We start from the raw sequence: 26,720 nt of genomic DNA, 5'->3' as shown, positions 1-26,720 counted from the left end.
ATGACCAGCAAGAAGATAATTGCGGTGTTTGGAGCAACAGGTAACAAACTTACTTTTAAAGTGCCTTCTGACTGCTTACTTTCCTGTCTTTTTGTTTTTAAAGTCAGAGCCTGCCAGTGAGGGTGACTTTCCTGCCCTTTGGAGGAAATTAAGAAAAGTGTCCAATTGCTTGGATTTCTGATCTGGTAAAGGGGCTGGTGATTTTTTGTCAGAAATGATCTCAGCAGGACAAGGACAACTGACATATTCTCTCTTTCTCAGTCGTGTGCTGACTTGGTATGTTTCATTTCACCATAAGCTATCCTCTGGAGACTGTTCTCCATTCACTTCCTGACAAGAGAAAGAAGCAAGTGGGGGTCTGTAGGGCATATCTGCGTGCCTAACCAATACCCCAGCCATTCTGAAAGGATGGAGGGGGTGGGGGTTAGGCAAGTGTGTTGAGTGACTTTTCTGGCTGGGTCAGCTGCCCCAGCCTTTTAACTTCCCTCCCTGATTTCAATCTTATCTCTTTTACAATCTGTTCTTTACAGCCAGATCCATCTTTGCAAAATGTTGATCAAATACCCATTCAATCTGTTCTCATTTCAGCCTCCTGATGATCCATTTGAAACTATCAGATCATGACATGCCTCTGCTCACAATCCTCCAACAACTGCCTCCCCCTCCCCCATCTCACTCCAAGTAAAATGCAAAGTCCAGCTAATGGGCCCCCATATTTTACCCTCCCCTTTACTTGCTCAGGTGTTCCTCAAGTACACTCCCACCTTAAGTCCTTTGCATTGGCCACCCCCTCAGTCTCCAGCTACCTACACTGCTTCCTCACTCATGTCACCCAAGCCTCTGCTCAGATGTCCCCCTTTCCATGAGCACTTTCCAGACCTCCATATTTAAAATTGCAGCTCCACTCCCCCTTGCTGTTATCTGGCTGCCCTTCCTGCTTGATTTTCTCCCTTACCGCTTGTCTTTCCACAGGAGAAGATAAGCTCTATGAGCAAAGGAATTTTGTCTAAAAAGAGGAAAGGACTAAAGCAGGGAGAAGAGAGAAATAAATTTGCAAAAACCAACAGCCAGTTATGACATTGACTTTAGAAGGAGTTCTTACCTTTTGAGACAGCATGGATGGACCTGGAGATTATTATACTAAGTGAAATAAACCAGTCAGAGAAAGACAAACATTATATGATCTCACTTATATTTGGAATCTAATGAACAAAATAAACTGACAAAATAAAAACAGAAGCATGGTTACATGGAACAACTAACAGTTGTTAGAGGGGAGGGAGGTGAGGGGACTAGATGAAAGAAGGTGAAGGGATTAGTCCAAAAACATATACGTATACATAACACATAGACACAGATAACAGTTGGAAAGGGGAGTCGGGGTAGGTTGAGGTGGGCAAAGGGAGTTAATGGAAATAGAGACTTTGCTTTGAGTGATGGGCGCACTATGCAGTGTGCAGATAGTTTGTGGAGTTGTATACTCGAAACTGTTATAGCATTGTAATAAGCTAGGAAAATTCCAGGACCAGCGGAATAGGAAAACTAAGGTAGTTAAGCCACAGTCTGAGCCAAAGCAGCCCAGCCTAGGCTCTCCTGTTGCTTCTTCTATGCCCTTCTGTATTTAACCGACCTAAGTACATTTTTGCTGTGGTCAATAAATTCTTGCTTACTTTTCTACCCTGTGTCTCCTCATTGAAATCTGTCCTTCAAGAAGACAAGAACTGAATGTTAGGTCCGTGCCAAGAGATGAGAATTTAAGAAATTTTATTACATTCTCTCACAGTGGGCTGAGACCAGTATATCTTGTAGGGAGAGCAGGCTATTTATATCTCCTGTGCAGGTCAGGACTGGGTACAGGCTAGGCAGGGGTCCTCATACTTTTTAAACAGGGGGCTGTTGGAGGGCCAGACTATAGTTTAAAAAAAAAAACTATGAACAAATTCCTATGCGCACTGCGGGCCGGACGAGTCGGATGCTAAGCAGGACAGGCAGCGGCACCCGGCGGGCCGGATAAATGTCCTCGGTGGGCCGCATGTGGCCTGTGGGCCGTAGTTTGAGGACGCCTGGCTAGAGGCTGGGTATAGGCGGTTTACTAGAAAGTAGAAGCCTTTAGTCATATCTTAAAAAAACCTGAATGAGAATAATAGGAAAACTGCAGGGAAGGCAAGAGCCCCAAGCAGGGCCAAATGGAAAAGTACTGAGCACAGGAGAAAGGTAGAGAATATGCCTGACGCTGAGGTCTCCTCCTCTCTCTGGTAGCAAAACCTGTATGGTTTTGCGAACCAATGTCACCCCAATAAATTCAATTAAGTATTAGTAAAAAGGTTAAAAAAAAAAAAGGTAAATGGGACATGGAAATGATTGTATAAGGCATTAGGGTGAAAGTGAGAATATTGTTATTTTCCTGAAAGAAATAAGAAGCCATTAAAGGAGTTTGAGCAGAGTGACTAGATATGAGTTCTACGTTATAAGGATCATTTTGGGATCAGTTTTTTGAAGAGGGTGTAGGGGCAAGGGCTGAAGCAGGAAGACCTTTAGGAGGCTGCTGCCATAGTCCAACCAAGGTGACTGTGGCTTAGATGGGGATGGTAGCAAAGAGGTGGTAGGGAGTGATCAGATTCCAGATATGTTTTAAAGAGAGTTGACAGGGACAGTGTGGTGATTGCGGGTTGGGGAAGGGGGCAGAGGAGGGTGGAAGAGCAGAGGGGGGAAGGGGGATGGACTATAGGGGGATAAATGGGGATGGAGAAAAAAAGAGCTGACAGGGTTCACCTGATAGACCAGCTTTCAGAGGTGAGAAGAGAAGAGCAAACAATGACTTCAGAGTGTTCTGGCTTGAGCAGCTGGAAGATCAAGTTGTGATTCACCAAAATGGGGAGGACTGAGGTGGGGCAGATCAAAAAATGCTGGGAGCTTTGTTTTTGTCTTAAACTTGAGTTGCTGCCTAGGCTGTTGAATATGAACCTTGGGAGTGGCTCTTAAAAGAATCAGATTAGATGTGTCAGAGTTGAAAGTTGCTTCCTACTTAGCCAAGAGGGTGGGCTGATCACTTTATTGCCCAGGGATTGTCCATAGTTGAGTTACCGAGGAGTTCTGGGTGTGTTTGGGTCAAGCATGTTAAACACTTGGCCCGTGGGCTGCATGCGGCCCACAACGAATATTTTTGCAGACCAGCTAATGTAACCATATGTAAAAAACGTTTTGATGAAAATTTTGTAATTTAATTTTTATAATATCCTGTTATATGTAATTATTAATAATGAACTACAATGTTTGCTAATGACTAATTACTGTAATCATTTGTGTTGCATTCATTTCTTTTACGCGCCTTACGTGCAGGTGCACCATTTCTCTCCACTACTACTGGCAGCGAATATTTTAGCAGCCAATTGCCATGTCATTAGTCTTGTGCTGACTTGTTTGGCGTGTGCAACAGGAGATATTTCGCTTTTGGAGACAAGAAAAATAGGTTTATTTGCGTTACGCTTATTAATTTGTGCAGTTATTCAGTGTCTGGTAAGTTAATAGTCAAAAAAAGTATTAATTTTTATTAAAATGTTCTATTATTTTATGTTAACGATGACTCATTTTTCAGCCCTTTGTATTCAGCATGTCTCTATCAAAATAAACCTATGCTTCTATGAAAATTTAAGCTTTTGTTTTTTTGTGGCCCACATAAACATAAACCTTGTTTATTTGGCCTGTGTTAGCCTTAGAGTTTGGCATGCTTGGTTTGGGTGTTTGAGGTAGGGTTGCCTTATTTAGCAGATACAAATATAAGATGCCTAGTTAAAATAAAAAATAATATATATATTTTTATTGATTTCAGAGAAGAAGAGAAAGGGAGAGATAGAAATATCAATGATGAGAGAGAATCATTGATTGGCTGCCTCCTGCATGCTCCACACGGAGGATTGAGCCGGCAACCCGGGCATATGCCCTGACAGGGAATCAACCGTGACTTCTTAGTTCATTTGTCGAAGCTCAACCACTGAGCCACACAGGCTGGGACTAGTTAAATTTGATAGGGACATGTCTTAACCCTTACCTTGCATGTGTTTGCACATCAAACTCTGAACAGTGCTTGCCATTCAAATACTGTGGATGTAAAAAGGGGTTCTATGGAAAGTAACATCACAGGGTGATCTGACCATAAATTCCTAACTGGGCAGATCATGGTGGGTAGTCATACCTCAGGCATATAACTTCTTTAGAAAAGGGCTTATCTTGGCCTTAAACTAGTCCTGTCCATTGCTTCTGTGCATGGACCTTCAAAGGTTAACACACCTTTGAAATAACCACCCTCAAGAGAGCACATAATCTTATTAATTATCCTGTAATCTAATCCCCACCTTTTCTGCCACCTTCATGTAATCTTCCTTTCTTTCCCTCCTTAATTTAAAATGCATAAAATAAACTGCAAAAACTGTTATTCTGCAGAGCATTTGAGATTTTGCTCACTGGCATATGTCATCAATTGGCTCAAATAATTTTAGTATATGTGCTGCCAAAGCAAGCACTCAAGTAAACTCTTACAAAAATTCTCTACAGCCGAAACCGGTTTGGCTCAGTGGATAGAGCGTCGGCCTGCGGACTGAAGGGTCCCGGGTTCGATTCCGGTCAAGGGCATGTACCTGGGTTGCGGGCACATCCCCAGTGGGAGGTGTGCAGGAGGCAGCTGATCGATGTTTCTCTCTCATCGATGTTTCTAGCTCTCTATCCCTCTCCCTTCCTCTCTGTAAAAAATCAATAAAATATATTTAAAAAAAAGAAAAAAAAGAATGGATGCTCTGGGAGCTGCTTTATCGGGCTGATAAGTTTATGGTTATGTCTTGCTAATTTAAAGGAACAGGGCCAAGATGGGTAAGTACTTTTCTTGGTTTGGGTCTTAGTAAAACATAAAAAGTGGGAGTGGTAAGAGAGCCAGTCCTGGTTTTGGTCCAGCTCCTCTTATTTGTTTATACAGGTTTAGGCAGGACCGTCTACTTCCAAAGTTAAGAGTTGAGAAAACAGAGGTTTCAGTCCTTTCACTTCATTCATTCATTCACTCATTCAACATATAGATGTTGAAAACTTGCAATTTGCCAGAGAATAGTCTCAGCACATGGTTGGAAAACAAGGAGAACCCAGTTTAGTAGGAGGATTTTTAGGAAATAATTACAATAGTCAGTGATATGGCCTGAATTGTTTTTCCCTCCAAAATAATTCATATGTTGAAGCCCTAGTTTCTAGTATCTTTGAATATGACTGTATTTGCAGATAGGGCCTTTGCTGAGGCAATTATATTAAAGTGAGGCCATGCAAGTGGTCCCTAATCCAGACTGACGTTCTTTTAAGAAAAGGAAATTTTGACACACACAGAAGCAGGAGAGGCTAGAGTGCACAAAGGAAAGACCATAGGAGGACACAGTAAGAAGGCTCTTCATCTGCAAACCAAAGGGAGAGATCTCAGGAGAAACCAACATAGCAACACCTTGATCTTGGGCTTCTAGCCTCAGAACTATGAGAAAATATATTTCAGTTATTTAAGCCACAATCTGTGGAATTTTTTTAAGGCAGGCTTAGCAAACTAACATAGCCAACAAATATTTTTTATTGAATTTGTATAGATGTGTATATAATAGTTTTAAAAGTCTAATAGTCCTACAAGCCTTATAAAGAAATCCAGCAGACCCTGCTCTATCCCTTTCCACATTTAACTCTTCTGTTTCTATTGGTGTTTATCTCCATATCTACACTAATAAAAGAGAAAGATGCAAATTGACCGTACCTTCACCACGCCAATCAGGAGTGAGTATGCAAATTAACCTAACAAAGATGGTGTGTTAATTTGCATACACAGGTGCCGAGCAGCCGGGGGCGTTCCACTCCAGGCCTCTGGGCAGTGTGGGAAGGCGGAAAGGCGGCTCCAGGCCGGAGCAAATGCGGTGCCGGCAGCCAGGGGAAGGAAAGCCCATTCTTGAACGAATCTTCATGCATAGGGCCTCTAGTTTCTAAATAATGTGATAATAACCTATTTCTTGATTTTTCAATTTTAGATAATATTTATTGTCTTTAGCTCTCCTGTATCATTAGTCCCAAATACATACTTCCTTTTTGCTCATCTTCCCCATATAGTTTAAAACAATGTGTATATGGATGATGGACTAATATGGACTCTTATAGTGACTATGTCATTATTGTTCATAATTGACCCCTGTAGTGTGCACTTACTTTTCTCACCTAATTTATTATTTTCCCTGAAATTAGTAATTGTCTTAATTTTTTTATTTGTTTAGTTTTCTTTCTTCCTTTCACTCATCTTTTTCTTTAATCTCTCCAGTAAAACTGGATGATTTATCTCAAAATGAGGAAACACATCAATGAACCTCTTAGTTCTGTTTTTTTTTTCTCTCCATGGAGACCTCCCTCCTGGAATGCTACCTTTCTTTTTTTCTTTTCTTTCAGGCTTCCTAGGATTTCCTCCCCCATTATTCTAATAATTCTCTTTGCCTTTTTCCTGGGTTTGGTTTCTATTTCCTGGGTTCTTTTTGTTCGCTTTACTTTGTCATTTTGCTGGAGCACACCCTATAGTGGCTTACAGAAAATGTGTACATAAGCGTTACATTTTTGAGATCTTGAGTGACTGGAAATGTCTTTATGTAGAATGTTTAAAATCAATTGATCATTTGTTTAGGTGTAAAATTCTGGAAAGAAGTTAATTTCTCTTCTAAAAGACATCACTCCATTGCTTCCAATGTTATAAGGAAATCTGATGCTATTTTTCATCCCCCACCTTTGAATTGACTACCCTTCTGCCAAAGTTTGCAAAATATTTTTATCCCCAGTGCTCTAAAATTTCACAATTATGTAAATAATGTAAGACTTAATTTATTCATTGTGCTGGGCACTCAGTGGCCCCCTTAATCTGGAAGCTCATTTAGTATCTTTGAACTCTGGGAAATTATCTTCTTTGGTAATTCCATATGTCCATTTTCTCCAATCTCTCATTCTGGAATTCCCCTGGCTTGATCCTCTATTTTCTCCTTCCTGTTTTCCATTTCTTTTTAATTTTGAGAGATTTCTCCAACTTTTTCGATGGAAAACTTACTTCTATAATATTTTAAATTTCTGAGAGCTTCATCTTCTCTTCTGAATGCTCTTCTCCTGCCTCCCTCTCCCTTTCTATTGGTACAGTATGCACATGTAGTGTTCTGAATGCAAAATCTTCTCCAATCTCTGAAGACATTAATGCTTTAAAATTTTCTTCTGTACACCGCATTGCTTCTGCTTGCCTTTATCAATTTGTTTATTTTGGTTTTGCTGGAGGCTTTCTTCAAACATCTGGTGACCTTTTGCTATGTATTCATATTTACTACTAGAGCACTAAACTTCAACCAAAGTTCCTTGTGCAAAAGCAGAGCTCATTGACAGCAGACTCTATAGGGTGCATCAGTTGGGGTTTCACACGAAATAAGTGCCACAGTCTTTCAGAGAAGCCAAGGAAAAAATAAAGGTTGAAAGGGAAGAGACCAATAATGAATAAGTAAGCAATAGGAGGAAGGAGCAGAGGGCCAGAGAGATGACTAAAACCCAGGGAGAGTAGCAACATGGAGATAGCCACCTTTCTTCCTGTCCTTGGATTTCCTGCTGATGATGCCTCTTGTTGGCCAGACCAAACCTGAGAGCATGAAGAGAGCCCATTGATGGAGTCCAATACAGGTCAACCTCCCAGGGCACTAAGCAAGGTGCAGAAGGTGAAAGTAGATCTGAAGGCGTGAAAAACATACTCAGGACAGATATCTAAACAGTTTGATAGAGGATCCCAAATGTTAGTAACCCAGCACAGTACCTGGCATATATCACAGAGTATTCAGTAAATATTTGTAGAGTAGATAAATTAGGCAAGTAATGAAAGTAATGATCATATCATCAATGACTTTGAATGCCATAAAAAAGAAACTTATGCAATTTTTCAACTTAAAAATAAAATAGGAAGCTCTTTCGAAAAGAAAATTTTGTGAAGAACCTCAAAATAAAATATATAACCAGATAAAAATAGATTTTCCCAGTTGAATCTGGGCTATAGGGTCTGGCACCCTGCTCACTTGGCCTCATTGTTGTTGGGGAGCACACGAGACTTGGTTGGAAAGTTTGTAAAAAGGACATTCTGAGAAAAGGGAAGTGTGTGGAAGGCCACCTGCCCTGTTTATCAGAATTCCAACTTAGGGGAGACTTAGGGGATTGCTGAAGGTGGAGCCCCTAATTATTCCTTGACCTTTCCAAACAAGTCTGTGAATGTGCAGACCCCTGGGTGTTTACTGGAATCCTTATGCCTAATCTTTGGGTGCCCTTGCCTTGAGGACAATGCAAGCACATGTGTCCTCTCAAGATTACTCACCCTATTGATTGTATCTAAAGATAAAAATTCCAATAAAAGCCTAATGAGGCAGGCAATCGAGGCTGCCTGGTTGCTATAGCCGGGCCATACCTTAGCCTCTCTTTCACAGCAAATGTGTGTCAGAATAATCCATTCATCTGTCACTCAGGCTCTGCTGGCCAGCCCTGGCAAGGTGGTGCCCTGTGTGAGGAGCCCCAGCAATTGTTACCTCAGGCCTCTCCCATTCTTTCTCTGCCCCGTGGACTTTTCAAAGGTGCCTCTGACACGGCGGTGAGAAACCTAGTTTGAAAACCACTGTTGCAAAAATGGGAATGCCTCCTGAAATAGTTATTATAACAGCTGTACTCTGAATAGTGGTACTTCCTGACCAGCTATTTTTTAGTGAACATTCCTCCTGAACCTTTCTCTGTTTCTTCTTCTCCAACACTGCAGGATCTCAGGGTGGCTCTGTGGCCAGGACCCTTTTGGAGAGCAAAAAGTTTGCTGTAAGAGCAGTGACCAGGAATGTGACTCAACCAAACGCACTGGTGCTCCAGGAACTTGGTGCTGAAGTGGTAAAAGGGGACCTGAATGATAAAGCATTGGTGGAGGCCACCTTAAAAGATGCCTATGGGGTCTTTCTAGTGACCAACTACTGGGAACATCACAGCAAAGAGGAAGAAGTGTGTCAGGTGGGAACACCTTTGAGCCCTTTCCTTTTACCCTTCCTGGCTGCTCTGCCCTCCCTTGAAGGGGGTGGGCCTTAAGTCTGAGCAAAAATAGCCTCACTCCACAAAATCTCTCTGGTATTTATGAAATATATGCACTTGAAGTATTTCTTTGATTGTGAAGTCAGTGTTCTATAGCACATGTCCATATCTCAAGACTGTGGACATCTGAGGATGACTGTGCAGTGGAGCCGGTCATTTGTCTGTAGATGGCATGTGAAGGGTACCCCACAAATTAAGGTAACTCCGAAGTGAAAAGGAAAGAACAGAAATGTAATGAGTATATTTTTACTTCTGGCAGAGAATTTGGGGAGAAATTAATAATGGGTACAAAGAAAAAAAACTAAAACAAGCAAATAAACCCAGAGAAAATAACAGTTTGTAGAAAAAAAAATAAATTTAACCATAGAATATTACTTGGTTCAACTTCAGTGGTGTTGTAGGCACTACTTTTTGATCTAGCCCACCATTATGATATTGGGAATAAGAGAAAAAGGGAATTGCATATATGTGTGATGGTGGTGTTTGGCTGTGTGTGTCTGTGTCAGAGAGAGAGAGAGAGAGAGAAAGAGAGAGAGCAAATTAAAGATGAGGACTCATCTTTCAGAGTAATAATTTAGTAGATGATATCTTAAACTGAAAAAAATCAAGCATTAGTAGTGCAAACCTGTTATTTAGAAACTAGAGGCCCAGTGCATGAAATTCGCACATGGGGGTGTGTGTCCCTCAGCCCAGCCTGTACCCTCTCCAATCTGGGACCCCTCGAGGGATGTCTGACTGCCCATTTAGGATCCTGGTAGGATCTGGCCTAAAGGGGCAGTCGGACATCCCTCTCACAATCCAGGACTGTTGGCTCCCAACTGCTCACCTGCCTTCCTTCCTGATTGCCCCTAACTGCTTCTGCCTGCCAGCCTGATCACCCCCTAACCACTCCCCTGCCAGCCTGATTGATGCCTAACTGCTCCCCTGCCAGCCTATTTGCCCATAACTGCCCTCCCCTGCAGGCCTGGTCACCTCTAACTGCCCTCCCCTTCAGGCCTGGTCACCCCTAACTGCCCTCCCCTGGAGGCCTGGTCCCCCTCAACTGCTCTCCCCTGTAGGCCTGGGTCCCCCCCAACTGCCCTTCCCTGCAGGCCCAGTTGCCCCCAACTTCCCTCCTCTGCCGGCCTGGTCACCCCTAACTGCCCTCCCCTACAGGCTTGATTGCCCCCAACTGCCCTCCCTTGCAGGCCTGGTCCCTCCCAACTGCCCTCCCCTGCTGGCCTGATCGCCCACAACTGCCCTTCCTTGCAGGCCTGGTCCCTCCCAACTGCCCTCCCCTGCTGGCCATCTTATGGTGGCCATCTTGTGTCCACATGGGGACAGCCTTCTTTGACCACATGGGGGCAGCCATGTTGTGTGTTGGAGTGATGGTCAATCTGCATATTACTCTTTTATTAGATAGGATAGAGGCCTGGTGCACGGGTGGGGGCCAGCTGGTTTGCCCTGAAGGGTGTCCCGGATCAGGGTGGGGGTTCCTTTGGGGCGTGGGGCAGCCTGGGCGAGGGTCCTGTGGTGGTGTGCAGGCCAGCCACCTCCCTTGGTGACCCAAGCGGAGGCCCTGGTACCTGGGATTTATTTATCTTCTATAATTGAAACTTCGTGGCCTTGAGTGGAGCCAAGCCTCCTGCTTGCTCCGTGGCCACAGCCATTTTTATTGGGATTTATTTATCTTCTATAATTGAAACTTTGTAGCCTTGAGTGGAGGCCTAGGCCGGCCAGGGTGTGCAGAAAACTTGGCTTCCTCCATCGCTCGGGGGCAACCCTAGCTTCCTGCTCTTTCTGGCTCCGTGGCTACCACCATTTCTGTTTGGGTTTATGTATCTTCTATCATTGAAACTTTGTAGCCTTGAGTGGAGGCCTAGGCCGGCAAGGGCAGGCGGAAAGCTTGGCTTCCTCCATTGCCAGGGAAACCCAAGCCTCTTGCTTGCTCCATGGCCACAACCATCTTGGTTGGGTTAATTTGCATACTCACTCCTGATTGGATGGTGGGCGTGGCTTGTGGGTGTAGTGGAGTGATGGTTAATTTGCATATTACTCTTTTATTAGATAGGATAAAGAAACAGCTAAAAGAGATGAAAGTTGTTACTTCTTGAGAGCAGTTATCAGCATGAGGGCTCAGGGAACATCTTCGTCATTATAAGTTCAATTTCCCCCCCTCCCTTTGGCAGTACTATTTGAAATGATATATGTGTATAAATTGGAAAAATGTGAAGATTAGATTTTTAAAATGTAATTGATGGGATCAGTCTCTTGCAGAAATGGCATAATTCAAAAAATTAAGAGCAGGAGTGAGCCATTTCAGGAATGTCTATTAAATTAATTATACCATTTACAGCTTGTCTTTTAGTGATAAACTAAACTTCTATATATAAACTAAACTAATATTGCTCATATTAGGAACTCTGGGTTCTAATTCTGATATTCCCTTGCTATGAAACCCAGGAGTACAAAGTCACTTCTCTGTTCACTTACTGCCTCTACTAAACCAGATTAATTATGTCTTCTCTACCTGCTACATGGGGTTTTGTAAGAAAAAAAGAGAAGGAAACAGTGGAAAGAAAGAAAAAAGAGAGCGAGAGAAAGAGGAGAGAGAGAGAAAGAGAGAAGAGAGAGAGATGAAGGTGCTTTAGAAAATTTGGGACTGAAATACAAAAGAGAGAGAGAAAGAGACAGGAAGAGAGAGAGAGAGAAAGAGAGAGAGAGAGAGCGAGAGTGTGTGTGTGTCTTTATGATGTCCTCAATATCCAAATGGTGTGCAGATATAATTAATTAGCAGAAAACATTATTACACTGTATGAATATTGTTTACTCAGGTATCCCTGAGGCTCATATATAAATAAATGTGGCAGTTGATCAAAAGATACTGATAGCCTAGAACAGTGGTCAGCAAACTCATTAGTCAACAGAGCCAAATATCAACAGTACAGCGATTGAAATTTCTTTTGAAAGCCGAAAACTGACTTCTGTGCATGGGCCACAAAGTTTCAATCGCACTGTACGTGCGCACCCACACGTGGTATTTTGTGGAAGAGCCACACTCAAGGGGCAAAAGAGCCGCATGTGGCTCACGAGCCGCAGTTTGCCGACCACTGTCCTAGACTCTAGAGGAAGAGACCAGGTGTTCCTGCCCGTTCCCACCATGCTGCCTCTTAGCTTCTGAAGAGGTTCAGTATTGTGATATGGTGGAGCCTCTGCCCACCAATACTGGTGGCCTCTCAGATGGTAACTTGAATATATTTTGATGCTGGAAGAGCTCCCTCTCTATGGAGGACAATATGAAAAGGAAGGGGGGAAGGGAAAGCATTACCTGCCGTCCTGTCCATATGCAAATACAGTGATCTATATAAAGAATTTTCTTTGTTCCTTAGGGAAAGCTGGTGGCAGATGTCAGCAAGCGCCTGGGTCTGAAGCACGTGGTGTTCAGCGGCCTGGAGAACGTCAAGCGTCTGACCGGAGGGAAGTTGGCAGTTGATCACTTTGATAGGAAGGGAGAGGTGGAGGAGTATTTCTGGTCCATTGGTGTTCCCATGACCAGCATCCACTTGGCAGCTTACTTTGAAAACTTCCTCACTTTATGGAAGCCCAAGAAAGCCTCTGATGGAGATTACTACACCTTGGGTAAGTGCAATTTGCAGTGAAAGTTGACCAGACACCTGCTGTCCTCCCTTCCTCCTCCTTTGCCCCTTCCTCCCGCTTTTCAGTGGACATATATCATTTGAGTGCCTGCTATGTGCTTACCTCTGTGTGAAGTGCTGAGAGGGATACAATATTGTTTTAAACTTCACAGAGAACGGGTTCTTGGACTGGAAACACAAAGGACTTTACTTCCAGTCTAAACAATCGGATGCTCTTTATACAAATGGTTAGCTATGTGACCTCAAACCTTAGTTTCCTCAAGTCTAATGGAAAAGTTGGACAAGATGATTTTTTTTGTTAATCCTCACTGGAGGATATTTTTACATTGATTTTTAGAGAGAGTGGAAGGGAGAAGGAGAGACACACAGAGAGAAACATCAATGTGAGAGAGACATATGGATTGGTTGCCTCCTGCATGCACCCTGACCAGGGCTGGGGATCAAGGCTGCAACGGAGGTATGTGCCCTTGACCTGAATCAAACCCAGGACCCTTCAGTCCGTGGGCCGCTGCTCTATCCACTGAGTCAAAGGGGATAGTATAAGGTGACTTCTAAGGTTCCTTCTAGCTCATCCATCTGACCTACAGTAGCAACAGGGAAAACATGCTCCTCTTGACCTGAGTCCCATGGTCAGAATCCCTAGAGGGGCCCTCACTCTCCAGAGAAAGAGTCTGATTCTGAAGGTCTGGGCTGGGGCCAGGAGTGCTATAGTTTTAACAAGGATTCCTAATAATTCCAATGCTTCCAGTCTACTTGCTGGACTTCCTCTGCCCTTTGGCGACATTTTCTTTGTCCACAGTCCAAGGTGGCTCTGTGGAGTGGAGGAACTATGGGAGTATCAATGGCAGCAATTCAGTCTTTTTTCCTTGGCACTTATCAGAGGCATAACTAGTGACAGTCAAAGTCAACCTGGAACACCTGCCATATAACAGATGACTTGGGTCATAGTTCAACAAGTGACCTCCTTTCTTCCTATGCCTTTACCAGGTTAGAGAAGCCAGCTCAGTGACATTTCCCAGGTCCTGAACTAGGGCATTGTAATCTCTTGGTTAGATTGGCCTGTACGAAGAGGTGATGCCTTCAACTTCTTCTGGTACCCAGTCCCATCTGGGGCTCCAAAGTCTATATAACCCCGTCTTTGGTATTCATGAGACTCAGGTATCATTCCCCACTATAGGAATAGCTAATATTTACTAACCACTTAGTAGGGGCCTGGCACTGCACTATTTACCTTCACTTCACAGATGAGGAAACTTAAGTAATATAGATTAAGTAACTTTCCAAAGATCACTAATAAGGCAGACCAGGACGTGGATCCTGGAAATCTTACTCCAGAGTCTTTACCACTGTCCCATTAGCTGCTTTGAATCTCATCTGAAGACCTTCAACTCTCAAACAAAACAAGCCTCCAAGTCAGATGAGACTTAGCAAAGAGTGCCACAAGGAGCTTAAACTGCTTTACAAATAGAAAATACAATTAGAATTTAATCTGAGCAGGCAATGTGCCCACCAAGAAATTGTGACAGGAAGGTAATTTTGCTACAAAAGATTAAATGTGATATTTAATCCCTGGCTGCTAAGCCTGAGGTCACTTTCACACTGGATTGAAATTCAGAGACCTTGATTCTTGTCCAGGCCTGTTGTTTCCTAGCTGTGAGGCAGCAGGCAAGTCAGTAGACTTAGTTTCTTCATTAAAAAAAAAAAATCTTAATTATTGAAAGTATTACATATGTCCCCCCTTTTCTCCCATTGACCTCTTCTAGCCCACCCTCACCCTCCGCCCCAGGCCTCCAACAACCCTGTTGTCTGTGTCCATGGGTTATGCATATATGCATACAAGTTCTTTGGTTGATCTCTTTCCACCCACCCTCTCCCAACCCCACCTTCCCTCTGAAATTCCATAGTCTGTTTCATGCTTCTATGTCTCTGGACCTATTTTGTTTATCAGTTTATTTTGTTCATTAGATTGCACATATGAGTGAGATCATGTGATACTTATCTTTCTCTGACTGGCTTATTTTGCTTAGCATAATACTCTGTAAGTCCCTCCATGCTGTCTCAAAGAGTAAGAGATCGTTTTTTTTAACTGCTGCATAGTATTCCATGGTGTAAATGTATCACAGCTTTTGTATCCACTCATCTACTAATGGGCACTTAAGCTATTTCCAGATCTTAGCTATTGTAAATTGTGCTGTTATGAACATAGGGGTGCATACATTCTTTCTGATTGGTGTTTCCAGTTTTTTAGTATATATTCCTAGAGTGGGATCACTGGACCAAATGGCAGTTCCATATTTAATTTTTGGAGGAAACTCCATACTGTTTTCCATAAAGGCTGTGCCAGTCTGTACTCACACCAGCAGTGTACTAGGGTTCCCTTTTCTCCACATCCTCGCCAGCACTTGTCATTTGTTAATTTGCTGATGCTAGCATTCTGACAGGTGTGAGGTGATACCTCATTGTTGTTTTAATTTGCTTCTCTCTGGTGATCAGTGATGTTGAGCATTTTTTCATATGTATCTTGGCCATCTGTATGTACACTTTGGAGAAATGTCTGTTTTGGTCCTTTGCCCATTTTCAAATATGATTGTCCTTCTTTTGTTAAGTTGTATGAGTTCGTTATATATTTTGGATATTAACCCTTTATCATATGTATCATTGCCAAATATGTTCTCCCATACAGTGGGCTCCCTTTTCATTTTGTTGATGATTTCTTTTGCTGTGCAGAAGCTTTTTATGTTGATATAGTCCCATTTGCCTATTTTCTCCTTAGTTTCCTTTGTCCTAGGAGATGTATCCATAAACATACTGCTGTCAATCTCTCCCTTAAAGTTCTCCAGAAGTTTTTTTTTTTTTATATTTAGGTGCTCCTATATTGGGTGCATATATGTTACCAGGGTTATATCCTCTTGTTGGATTGATCCCTTTAGTATTATATAGTGACCTTTATTGTTGCTTGTGATGACCTTCATTTTGAAGTCTATTTTGTCAGGTATGAGTATTGCTACCCCAGCTTTTTTTTTCATTTTCATTTGCATGGAAATTTTTTTTCTATTCCTTCACTTTCATCCTGTGTGAGCTTTTTGTTCTGAGGTGGGTCTGTTATAGACAGCATATATTTGGTTCATGTTTTAATATCCATTCAGAATTTCTTAATTTTAAAAATTAGAGTTCTGGAGAAACCAAGATGGCAGCATAGGTAAACACCTAAACTGCTGCCTCGCACAACAATTTCAAAACTACAACTAAAAGCAAAACAGACATCATCCAGAACCACAGGAAGGCTGGTTGAATGGAAATTCTACAATTAGAAGGAAAGAGAAAAGCACACTGAGACGCAGAGGAGCTGCAGAAGACAGAGGTACAAAGGCGTGCGAACGGAGAGGGCTCGCAACTGAGTACGAGGCTGGTTTTCTCAATCGGGAGGGAGACAAAAGCGCCCAACTGCTCTGAACTCCAGTTCCAGGTGAGACTCTGGGCACCCAGACTCATACGGGGAGAAACTGGATTGTCAGGAAAGAGAAAAGCTCACTGAGACTCAGAGGAACTGCGGAAGTCAGAGGTACGGAGGCGAGTGCGCGGAGAGGGCTGGCAACTGAGTATGAGGCTGGTTTTCTCAATCGGGAGGGAGACAAAAGCTCCCGACTGCTCTGAACTCCAGTTCTGGGCGAGACTCTGGGGACCCAGACTCATTTGGGGAGAAACTGGACTGTCTGGCAGCGGGCGGAACTCGAGGGTGGCTTTCTCTCAGAGGTGCTTACAGCGATTACAGTGGGACACTGAGACCAAGGGGCCTCTTAGGACAGGGCTGATGGGAAACCATTGCTGCCAGTTCCACCCTGAGACTCCGCCCCATCCAAGCTGAGCACAGAGGCTTTTGCAAATCTTGTCTCATAAGGGTGTCCCCAGCACAGAAGGTCTCCCAGCGTAGACACAGCTGATCCTCACAGCCAATTGGCCTGGAGATCAATTTCTCCCAGTGATACCAACAACAATCAAGAATTAACTACAACAAGACTGTGCACACAGCCCACAAAGGGGTGCACCAAGAGTGTCCACCTCAGGTAACTGGGGAGGCTGAGCCACTGGGCCCTATAGGACACCTAGCACACAAAGCCAGTCTATCAACTCAGGGAAGCAGCCAAAATGCGGAGACGAAGAAACAGGTCACAAATGAAAGAAATGGAGGAAAGCAAACGACTGGATATAGAATTCAAAACCACGGTTATAAGGTTTTTCAAGAATATTCGAGAAAAGGTCTATAAATTTAGTGAGACCCTCGAGGATATAAAAAAGGACCAACTAGAAATTAAGCATACACTGACTGAAATAAAAAATAATATACAGAGATCTAACAGCAGACTAGAGGATCGCAAGAATCAAGTCAAAGATTTGAAATACAAAGAAGCAAAAAACACTCAACTGAAAAAGAAAAAAGAAAAAAGAAAAAAAAATGAAGATAGTGTAAGGAGCCTCTGGGACAACTTCAAGCATACCAACATCAGAATTATGGGGGTGCCAGAAGAAGGGAGAGAGCAACATACTGAAAACCTATTTGAAGAAATAATGACCGAAAACTTGCCCCACCTGGTGAAAGAAATAGACTTACAAGTCCAGGAAGCCCACAGAACCCCAAACAAAAGGAATCCAAAGAGGACCACACCAAGACACATCATAATTAAAATGCTAAGAGCAAAAGACAAAGGGAGAATATTAAAAGCAGAAAGAGAAAAAACAGTTAGTTACCTGCAAGGGAGCACCCATACGACTGTCAGCTGATTTCTCAACAGAAACTATGCAGGCCAGATGGGAGTGGCAAGAAATATTCAAAGTGATGAATAGCAAGAACCTACAACCAAGATTACTCCACTCAGCAAAGCTATTATTCAGAATTGAAGGTCAGATAAAAAGCTTCACAGATAAGAAAAAGCTAAAGGAGTTCATCACTGCCAAACCAGTATTATATGAAATGCTGAAAGGTATTCTTTAAGAAGAGGAAGAAGAAGAAAAAGGTAAAGGTAAAAATTATGAAGGACAAATACATATCTACAACAAGTGAATCTAAAAATCAAGTGAATAAAAAATCTGATGAACAGAATAACCTGGTGAATATAATAGAATCAGGGGCATTGAAAGGGAGTGCACTGACAATTCTCAGGGGGGAAAAAGGTGTGGGGGGTGTGGGAAGAGACTGGACAAAAATTGTACACCCAAGGATTAGGACAGTGGCAGGGGTAAGGGCAGAGGGTGGGGTGGGAACCGGGTGGAGGGGAGCTATGGGGGGAAAAAAAAGGAACAATTATAATAATCTGAACAATAAAGATTTATAAAAAGAAAATAAAGTGTAAAAAAAATTAGAGTTCTGAGGCTAGATCAGCCGTGGGCAAACTACGGCCTGCGGGCCGGATCCGGCCCGTTCGGCTGTTCTATCCGGCCCGCGGAGCCGAAAGAGCGGAGGGTTCTCTTGCTCTCCCCTCCGCTCCTTCACCAGCAGCAGTGTTAACATGGCAATGTCGGGGAAACAGGGCCACAGCTCCTTCTTCTGAGTGGGCGGATTTATATCCGCCCATTCAGTAGAAGGAACAACCTCTCAATCTTCCAGAGGCTCCTTGTAATGCCCGCGGACGCGTCCCCCGACATCACCCTGGGAATGCGTAGACACGTTATCGTGGTGATGTAGGGAGACACGCCCCTGGAGAGCACAGTATCAGAGCATTAGCTAAAAAGGAGACCAACAACACTGTTCCCACTGAAGTTGATGTTTTAAAGACCAAAAACCTTTCAACCCAGTCTACATTGCTATCTACATCTACATCCCGGGCATAATTTGGAAGTTGCACTAAAGAAAATGTTTAATTTACTGTTTACACATTTTGTTCTTTTCTATTTGTTTTAGTTTTAAATTATTTTATTATATTTAAGTTTAATTTGAAAGGCTTTTGTACCTTTCCTTTGTTAGGCAATTTTATTTTGCCTTTGCCATCTTCAATATAAGGTATGTTATTGTGCTATGATTCCTCCATTTTTTGAAGTTTCAAATTATAATAATTAGTGTTTACATTCTTCTTGTTAAAATGTTTGAAATGAATAAAACTATTGAAATAAAAAAAAAAGAAGACCGTACCCTTTTATGTAATGATGTTTACTTTGAATTTATATTAGTTCACACAAACACTCCATCCATGCTTTTGTTCCAGCCCTCCGGTCCAGTTTAAGAACGCATTGTGGCCCTCGAGTCAAAAAGTTTGCCCACCCCTGGGCTAGATCATATCTACTTTGAGTTCAAGCTTCAGGATTCTAGGATTCTGGGGACCTATGAGAGGCTGTGTCACACTGTAGAAAGGGCATGGGCTTTGGAGTGACACATGAGGGTTTGAGCGCACTTCTGCTGCTTGCTAGCTGAGTAACTTCTGGAAGTACCTGATATTCCTATGTTTCAAGATTGTTTTGAAGATTAAACCAGCCAATATATTGGGTTCATTCATTCTTTCATCCATTCATTAAATATTTTAGGGCTTATTACTATGTTCTAGTCTCTTACTGGGGAATCAGTAATAAACAGTTCAAAACAAAGTCTGCCCTCGTGGAGCTCTTATTTGGGTGGAGGAGAGAGATAATAAACATAATAGATAAGTAAAGTGTATTGTACTAGTATGTTACGAGGTAAGTACTGTATAAAAATAGGGCAGGGTAAGTTATATGTGGAGTGCCAGCAGTAAGGAGGTGTCATGTGAAACTTAAACAAGAGGATCAGTGGGCCTCTTTGAGAAGGTGATGTCTGAGCACCTTCTGATGGAGCTAGGTGGTGGTCTTTGTTAGTATTCAGGAAAGAACATTTTGGGAAGAGGGAACAGCTAGTGTGGCTGGAACAGAGCAAGGAAGGGAGAATAGTAGAAGGTGAGGCCAGAGTTAACAGAGGTCTGGTCCTGTAAACAATTGACTTGTCTTTTGAGGGACAGAGAGCCATTGGAGGGTATGGGCAGACATGATATGAGCTGATGTTAGTTTTACAAGGTTGACAAAGAGACCATGAAAACGCAAGAGTGGAAACAAGTAGACCAACTTTGCAATAATCTAAGTCAAAGATGATGGTCCAAGGTGGCTTTGACCATGGTGGTAGCAGTGAAGTTGGTAAGAAGTTGTAGATTCTAGACATGCTATGAATAGGGTTAAAAAAAAAAAAAGAAAAGGATGTGGGGTTTGAGAGAAGTGTCAAGCTGACTCTAAGATTTTTGACTTGAGAAACTGGAATGATAGACTTGAAATGGGGCAGTCTGTAGGAGGAGCAGGTTGTTGGGGGGGGGGGGGTGGTAATAGGAATTCATTTTGAAGCACATTGACATGTTTATTAAACAATCAAATAAGAATGTTGAGTAGGAAGTTGGGCAATAGAGCCTGGAATTCAGCAGAGAAATCTGGATTATAGATATAACTAATTATACTTTGCACAAAGCAGATGCTTAGTAAATGGTGGCTTTTAAAAAATCAATACCCAGGCATTATGATATTTTCTCAAACTAAACCTTGTAACGAATTGTGCATAGATTGTGGCCACTAGGTGTTACATTGCTTTCCTACCTTTTGTTTAGTGGTTGATTAATTCAATTTGGTAAGACTTACCAAGGATGTGATATAATTACCTACCTCTCTCTCTCTCTCTCTCCCCCCGCCCCTCTCGCTCTCTGTCTGTCTTACTAGCACTGCCTATGGGGGACATTCCCTTGGATGGCATCTCTGTTGCTGATATTGGAGCAGTCGTCTCTAGAATTTTTGATTCTCCAGAAGAGTTCTTAGGCAAGGCTGTGGGCCTCAGTGCAGAAGCACTAACAGTACAGGAATATGCTGATATTTTGTCCAAGATTTTGGGGAAAGATATCCGAGATGCAAAGGTGAGTTCTTAGAAGATATAAATGTGATCATAAGAGTCCACCTTGGGTCACACCCCACTGACTTAGACATTCTGGTAGACTCTCAATGAATTTAGGCAAGGCTTCAGCTTAGGCTGTCAGAAGAAATTAAAAAGATTTTAGTTCCACCAATCTATCTTGTATTGGTGCATCTGAATCCCACTCTTATGGCTTTATTTCTTTAGCTTAAGGTTAATCAGCTTGTTAGAGTAAACTTACTTTTGTGTGGCAAGAACTTAGAATCTGAAGACTGAGGTAGAACTTTTTCATATACACTACCCCAACTCTTCTCTCATAAGCACTCTTTGCTGATCATTGCAGTCTGCCAGAGCTCTCGGGTGTGGGCAAGGCACTTACCTCTCTGAGCCTCAGCTTCTTCATCTGTGAAGTGGGATAGTAGCATCTATTTCAGGGTGATCTTGTGGACATTAGAGAGAATATATTTAAGGGGCTTAGCACACTGTTTGGTATATACATACCTATTGGTATATATCAAATACCTATTACATAACCGGTGCTATCTTTGAGGAGTTTACATCAGAGTGAAAATGTTAATGCACATGAAGTCACAGGGATCAGTACAGCTATAACACTATAGGTGCTTAATTGTGTTGTCCACACTCTCTGTGACCAAAGAAGGATAGGAGAAGGCTTTATGGAAAAAGTTGCCTTGAGGTGGTCCGTGAGGGTGGGTAAGACTGTGTCTAGATGGAGGGAATGATGGGGCTGTCCTGGCTAAATTCTAGAATTCTAAACTCTAGCCTGCCTAAATCCACATGGATGAACCAGAGGCAGTATGAGAAAGTAAGCAAATCCTGGCTCTGCCCTTACCTATCTGTGGAATCTTGGCAAGTTACTTAACTTCTTTAATCTCAGTTTCTTTATTTGATAAAAGAAGTTATTATCTCTATATATAAAAGCCTAATATGCAAAGTGTCCTCTTGGGAGTTCGACCAACTGGGAGTTCAATCACTCGCTGTGATGCACGCTGACCACCACGGAGCAGCAAGGAATGAAGGGAGGCCCCAGCCGGCAGCTGGCAGCCACTAGGGACCCTACCTGTGCACGAATTTTGTGCACTGGGCCTCTAGTACCTAATAAGATTGATTAGAGGATGACATGATATATAAATGGCAGGGACCTGGCACTGGGTTGGCAATTAGTAAGCCCTCAATAATTGATCATGGTATAAATCAGGTGGGAATCACCTAGACTAGAGCATGGATAGGACAGACCTTTTACAGAAAAGTGAGAGGAACTGATGATACCACACATTACCACCCATTTCTCCAAAGCAGGTGTTGATAAGAGGAAGGAGAACAGGGCTTCTGAGAAGGAAGTATGTGTGCCTTGCAAAGACACCCTCAGAGCTGAAAGGAGGCTCCATACCTTCTTTCAAGCTGGCAGGCATGGACTAGCCTGCCTCTTTGCCTCTCTTGGCTGCATTCCACCATCTGCAAAATGAGTGGTGTTTGGATTATTTCTAAGGTCATACCCAGCACATTCTCCCTACAGGAGGGGTCCACAATTAGGACCCACCACCTGCTTTTTTAAAAATAAAGATTTATTGGAATATAGCCACACCATTGTTTATGTATTGCTTCTGGCTGTTTTCATGATACATTGATAGAATTAAGTAGTTGTGACTTAGCCCACAACGCCTTAAATATTTATATCTAGCCCTTTAGGAAACACTTTGTTGACTCCCACTCTAGCATGTTTCCTAGAGTTAGGACCAGAAAGTTGATTTTTCTTTTCATCTACAACTCTTGCTTCCAGTGAGTCTTGAGTCATGAGGGGTAACCTAGTTTCCCAATTCAGAGTCAGGAACAGGAGCTACAAGGAGGCTAAGAAACCCTAAAAATTATTATAGGTGTCTTTAATGAAGAAAATAAGTTACCCCCAAACCCAAGATGACAGCCAATCACTCAAAAGATGGACTCATGAGAGGATCTGCAAAGTCACTTGTACCTGGTGTAAATATACTTCCCAGGGACTGACCCCTCTCCAAGGGCATTTGCATTTTGGCCTTATATTTCTTTTGTTTCATGGGGTTTGAAGTCTGTACGGAAGAAGGAGAGAAAGATGAAGGGGTGTGGGCATGTGGAGAGTGTTCATTCTCAGAGGGCCAGGTAGACTTGCTCAGGACCTTCCAAGCATCACTCAATCACATACTTGGTCCCCGTCTCTTCTTGATACATCAAGTTATTTCACAATCCAGCAGAACTTCTCTAGCACCAAAAGTTCTAGGGCATTAGAAGCTGGAAGTTCTACAGAATGGTTAATGCAGTGCTTAGTAACTAGTCTGACTTGAAGATGCTGCCCAGGGTTCTAGAGTGGGGAAATGCTTAGGCATCATGCTACTCTGGGGAAGGATGCATGTGGCCACAAGGTGGCGCTCCAGCACTGGCAGTCTGACTCCCCCCGCCAGTCTGGTCAGAAGGAGACATAACTGCTTCAGTGAGTGCATGCCCTGGAACAGACGCCCATCAGGAACTCTGGTCTGGCTGAAACTGTCTGTCCAACCCCAAAAGGAACATGGTCCTCTCAGAAAGTGAGACACAACAAAAATCTATTTCCTTCAAAAATCTGCAGAAAAGAATCCCTTATTTCACTAAGGAATATTAGTTGTCAAAGTTGTAGGATGAGGGATTGACTCAAGGAGAGAGACATTTTCAAAGTCATCTTCCATGCTTCTCATGTAGTCTTCTTACTAAAAATTTAAATTGTTTTCTTATTTCAAATATAGCAAATGCTTATTTCAGAAAATACAGAAAATTATAAAAAAGAAAACAAAAATCACGTACTCAGAGATAGCAACTAATAAGTTCTGACACATTATATTCTAGTCTTTTTCCAATATCTACATGTTTGTATCTAGTTTTTTCATTTAATATTATATTATGAGCATTTGTTAAAGTTCTTTAAAACATTAATTTTAATAACTACACAATATTCTTAAAGTATATATGTACTAAAATTTATTCTGACATTTCATGTTTTTGCATAGGCACATTTTTCTTAATTTTCCATATTATAAATGGCATATGACAATCATTTTAAAAAATATATTTTCATTGATTTCAGAGAGGAAGGGAGATGGAGAGAGAGATAGAAACATCAATGATTAGAGAGAATCATTGATTGGCTGCCTGCTGTACACCCCTTATTGGGGATAGAGCCCACAACCCTGGCATGTGCCCTTGACTGGAATTGTACCTTGGACCCTTCAGTCCCCAGGCCGATGCTCTATCCAATGAGCAAAACCAGCCAGGGTGACAATGGGTTGTTTGTGTGTCACAATTTCCAAAGGCCAAGTGGAATAGCAAGGTTAGAGTTTACCTTTGGGGGCTAAAGACAGATTACACTGGATCCAATAGTTAGAAATGGTCTTAGCTAATTCAGGAGGGGGAACTATTGATGTAGTTAGTGTCAGAGGGACTCAAGGGGTGGGTTTTGTGAAAGGTGACAGAAGGCAGCTCAGTAAGTGTGTGGTGAGCAGCATTTGTTTGAATCTGGGCCTGGCAGAGTCTGGGATGGTTGAAGTCAAGATGCTCATTTCTAATCAAGGATTGGAATGATGATGAAGGGACATCAGCCAGGAGGAAAGCATAGAGAGCCTGGTGCCAGAGTACTGCATGGAGGCGGAGGGCCAGGTGGGTAGACTGTCTGAGATGGCTGCTGAGGGAATGTATATGAAAGCAGGTCAGATGAAGGGAGGACAGATCTATAGTTTCTTATCCAAAATGTTTGGGACCAGAAACAATTTGGCTTTCAGAAGCTGCAGCTTTTAGATAGATTGTATTCTACATGTATTATGTAACATCATCATCAGGGGCAGGATAGGAACCTGTAATATCTCTGCAGAAAAATATATGACTATCTCCACTAAACAGTAGCATTAAAAAGCATAAATAGCTTCAAAATTCAGATCAGAATCAGTTCAGAAAAGTCAGTTTGCTGTCAAATTGCTTATGAAAAAAACTCGAGAGCTTCTTGGGTTTTGGAGTTAGGCTGAAGAACGGGGAACCTATATCATCATTAAGGTGAATCATTTATTCTCAAACTATTTTCAATGAGAGCTGAAACATTTCCTTTTTAAAAAATTTACTATTTTTTAAAAAAACTTGTTCTTAAAAGATCACCCTGGAAGCTTTCGAGAAGCTGGGGTTTCCTGGAGCGGAGGAAATGGCCAACATGTTTCGTTTCTATCAGATGAAGCCAGACCGTGATGTCAAGCTCACCCACCGACTAAACCCCGAAGTCAAAAGCTTCAGCCAGTTTGTCTCAGAGAACAAGGAAGCCTTGATGGGCATTTAACTGTTCACACAGGCACCTTACAACTTTCTTTTTCCCTGATTCTGGCCCTCTGTACAGCACATCTCCATTTACAGAACAGATACGTTAGAATGCAATTGTTTGCAACTCCAAAGCCGTTCCTGAAGTACTCTCTTAAGTAGGAAACATGGACATTTGATTCACATGTAACTTTCCAGCTAGTGATAAGGATGGTACACCTGTTTGGTTAAGTAAGAAGCCCCAAACTGGCACCTTCTGTAGCTCTGATCCCCCAACAGCCAAGTCGCCTCACCAGACTCTGGCCTGAGGAACTTGGAGCTTCTTCCCTAACATGAATGGGGGGTGGCCACTCAGCTTTCTCCTGCCTAACTGATCCAGAGCCCTGGCTCTGAACCTCTCCTTGGCAGTTCCAGTTTTTTTTCCCCCCAAAGTGCGTTGTTACATTCTCAGTGAACTAAGTAATTTTAATTTCTTTAAAAAATATATTTTTATTGATTTCAGAGAGGAAGGGAGAGGGAGAAAGAGATAGAAACATCAATGATGAGAATCATCTATTGGCTGCCTCCTGCACACCCCCTATTGGGGACCGAGCCTGCAACCTGGGCATATGCCCTGACCAGGAATTGAACCGTGACCTCCTGGTTCATAGGTCAGTGCTCAACCACTGAGCCACTCTGGTGGGGCTAATTTCTTAAAAAAAAAACACATACAACAAAAAACCTTTGTAGATAACTTTCTGGGGGAACATGGTGTTCAATGAATAAGCACAAGTATTAAAAACTCTAAAATTCAGTTTTGCTTCAGGGTTGAAAGTTAACACTCTCTGTTTAATTCATTAAACCATCTATTGAATCATCATTCAATTACTGTATTCATGTATTCATTCTTCTGTCCTTCATTTAAGCCAAGGGTGCGAAACCTTTTTTCTGCCAAGTGCCATTGGATATTTAGAACATCGTCTGTGGGCCATACAAAATTAACAACTTAAAAATTAGCTGCTATATTCAGTCAAACATTCAATTAACTCGCTCCTAATGCCTTCGCAGGGCCAGACCAAATGACTTCGTGGGCCTTATACGGCCCGTGGACTGGATGTTTCCCACCACTGAGTTAGGCATTTCACAAACTTTATTTTTGGCACCAGTACTGATGGTGAATTTGGACCTTCTCTGTCCTCCTATGTGCTTTCCTTTTTTTTAAAATCCTCATCCAAGGATATTTTTTCCATGAATTTCTAGAGTGAGTGGAAGGGTCAGAGGAATAGGGGAGAGAGAGGAGAAACATCAATGTGAGAGGGACACATCAATTGGCTGCCTTCCACACATGCCTCCACCGGGGCTGGGTAACTTGCAACCTAGGTAGGTGCCCTTGACTGGGAATCGAACCCAGGACCCTTCAGTCTGTAGGCTGATGCTCTAACCACTCAGAAAAAAATGGCCACGGCCTATGTGCTTTCTTATCAGAGTGGTCTACACTCCAAAGGCTACCATGGCTCCTTTTCAGTTTGTGGTTGGCTTTGTGTCATGCTAGGGCAAGGGAGCCTTCTAATCATGTAGCTCCAAGACAAACCCAGAGGCTCTGCAATGGATGAAGGCAGGAGCTTGAGGCAAGGGCTGGAGAAAGGTTGGGAAGTGGAAAGAGGAGGTGAGGGAGGGCCCCATAGTATTGTTGTATATCTCTGGCTTAGCATTTTCTACGCCTCATTTACTAGTCTTCCTCTTGGCTGTGAGTGACTGGCAATCCTTTATAT

At 42.5% G+C, this 26,720-nt stretch overlaps 1 protein-coding gene across 1 annotated transcript; it reads left to right on the top strand.

Annotated features, from left to right (window-relative positions):
• On the top strand, positions 1-24,991 carry LOC308241407 (nmrA-like family domain-containing protein 1; the record flags this gene model as incomplete). Its single annotated transcript, XM_080654810.1, has 5 exons — positions 1-40; positions 8,813-9,051; positions 12,498-12,747; positions 20,463-20,653; positions 24,812-24,991. The coding sequence occupies 5 exons, from the start codon at positions 1-3 to the stop codon at positions 24,989-24,991; spliced, it is 900 nt and encodes a 299-aa protein (XP_080510936.1).
• Positions 24,992-26,720: the final 1,729 nt, after the last annotated feature.

This window comes from Plecotus auritus (genome assembly GCF_963455305.1).
Source record: "Plecotus auritus genome assembly, chromosome: 2".
Taxonomy (NCBI): domain Eukaryota; kingdom Metazoa; phylum Chordata; class Mammalia; order Chiroptera; family Vespertilionidae; genus Plecotus; species Plecotus auritus.
This window is presented reverse-complemented; position numbering and strand designations above follow the sequence as displayed.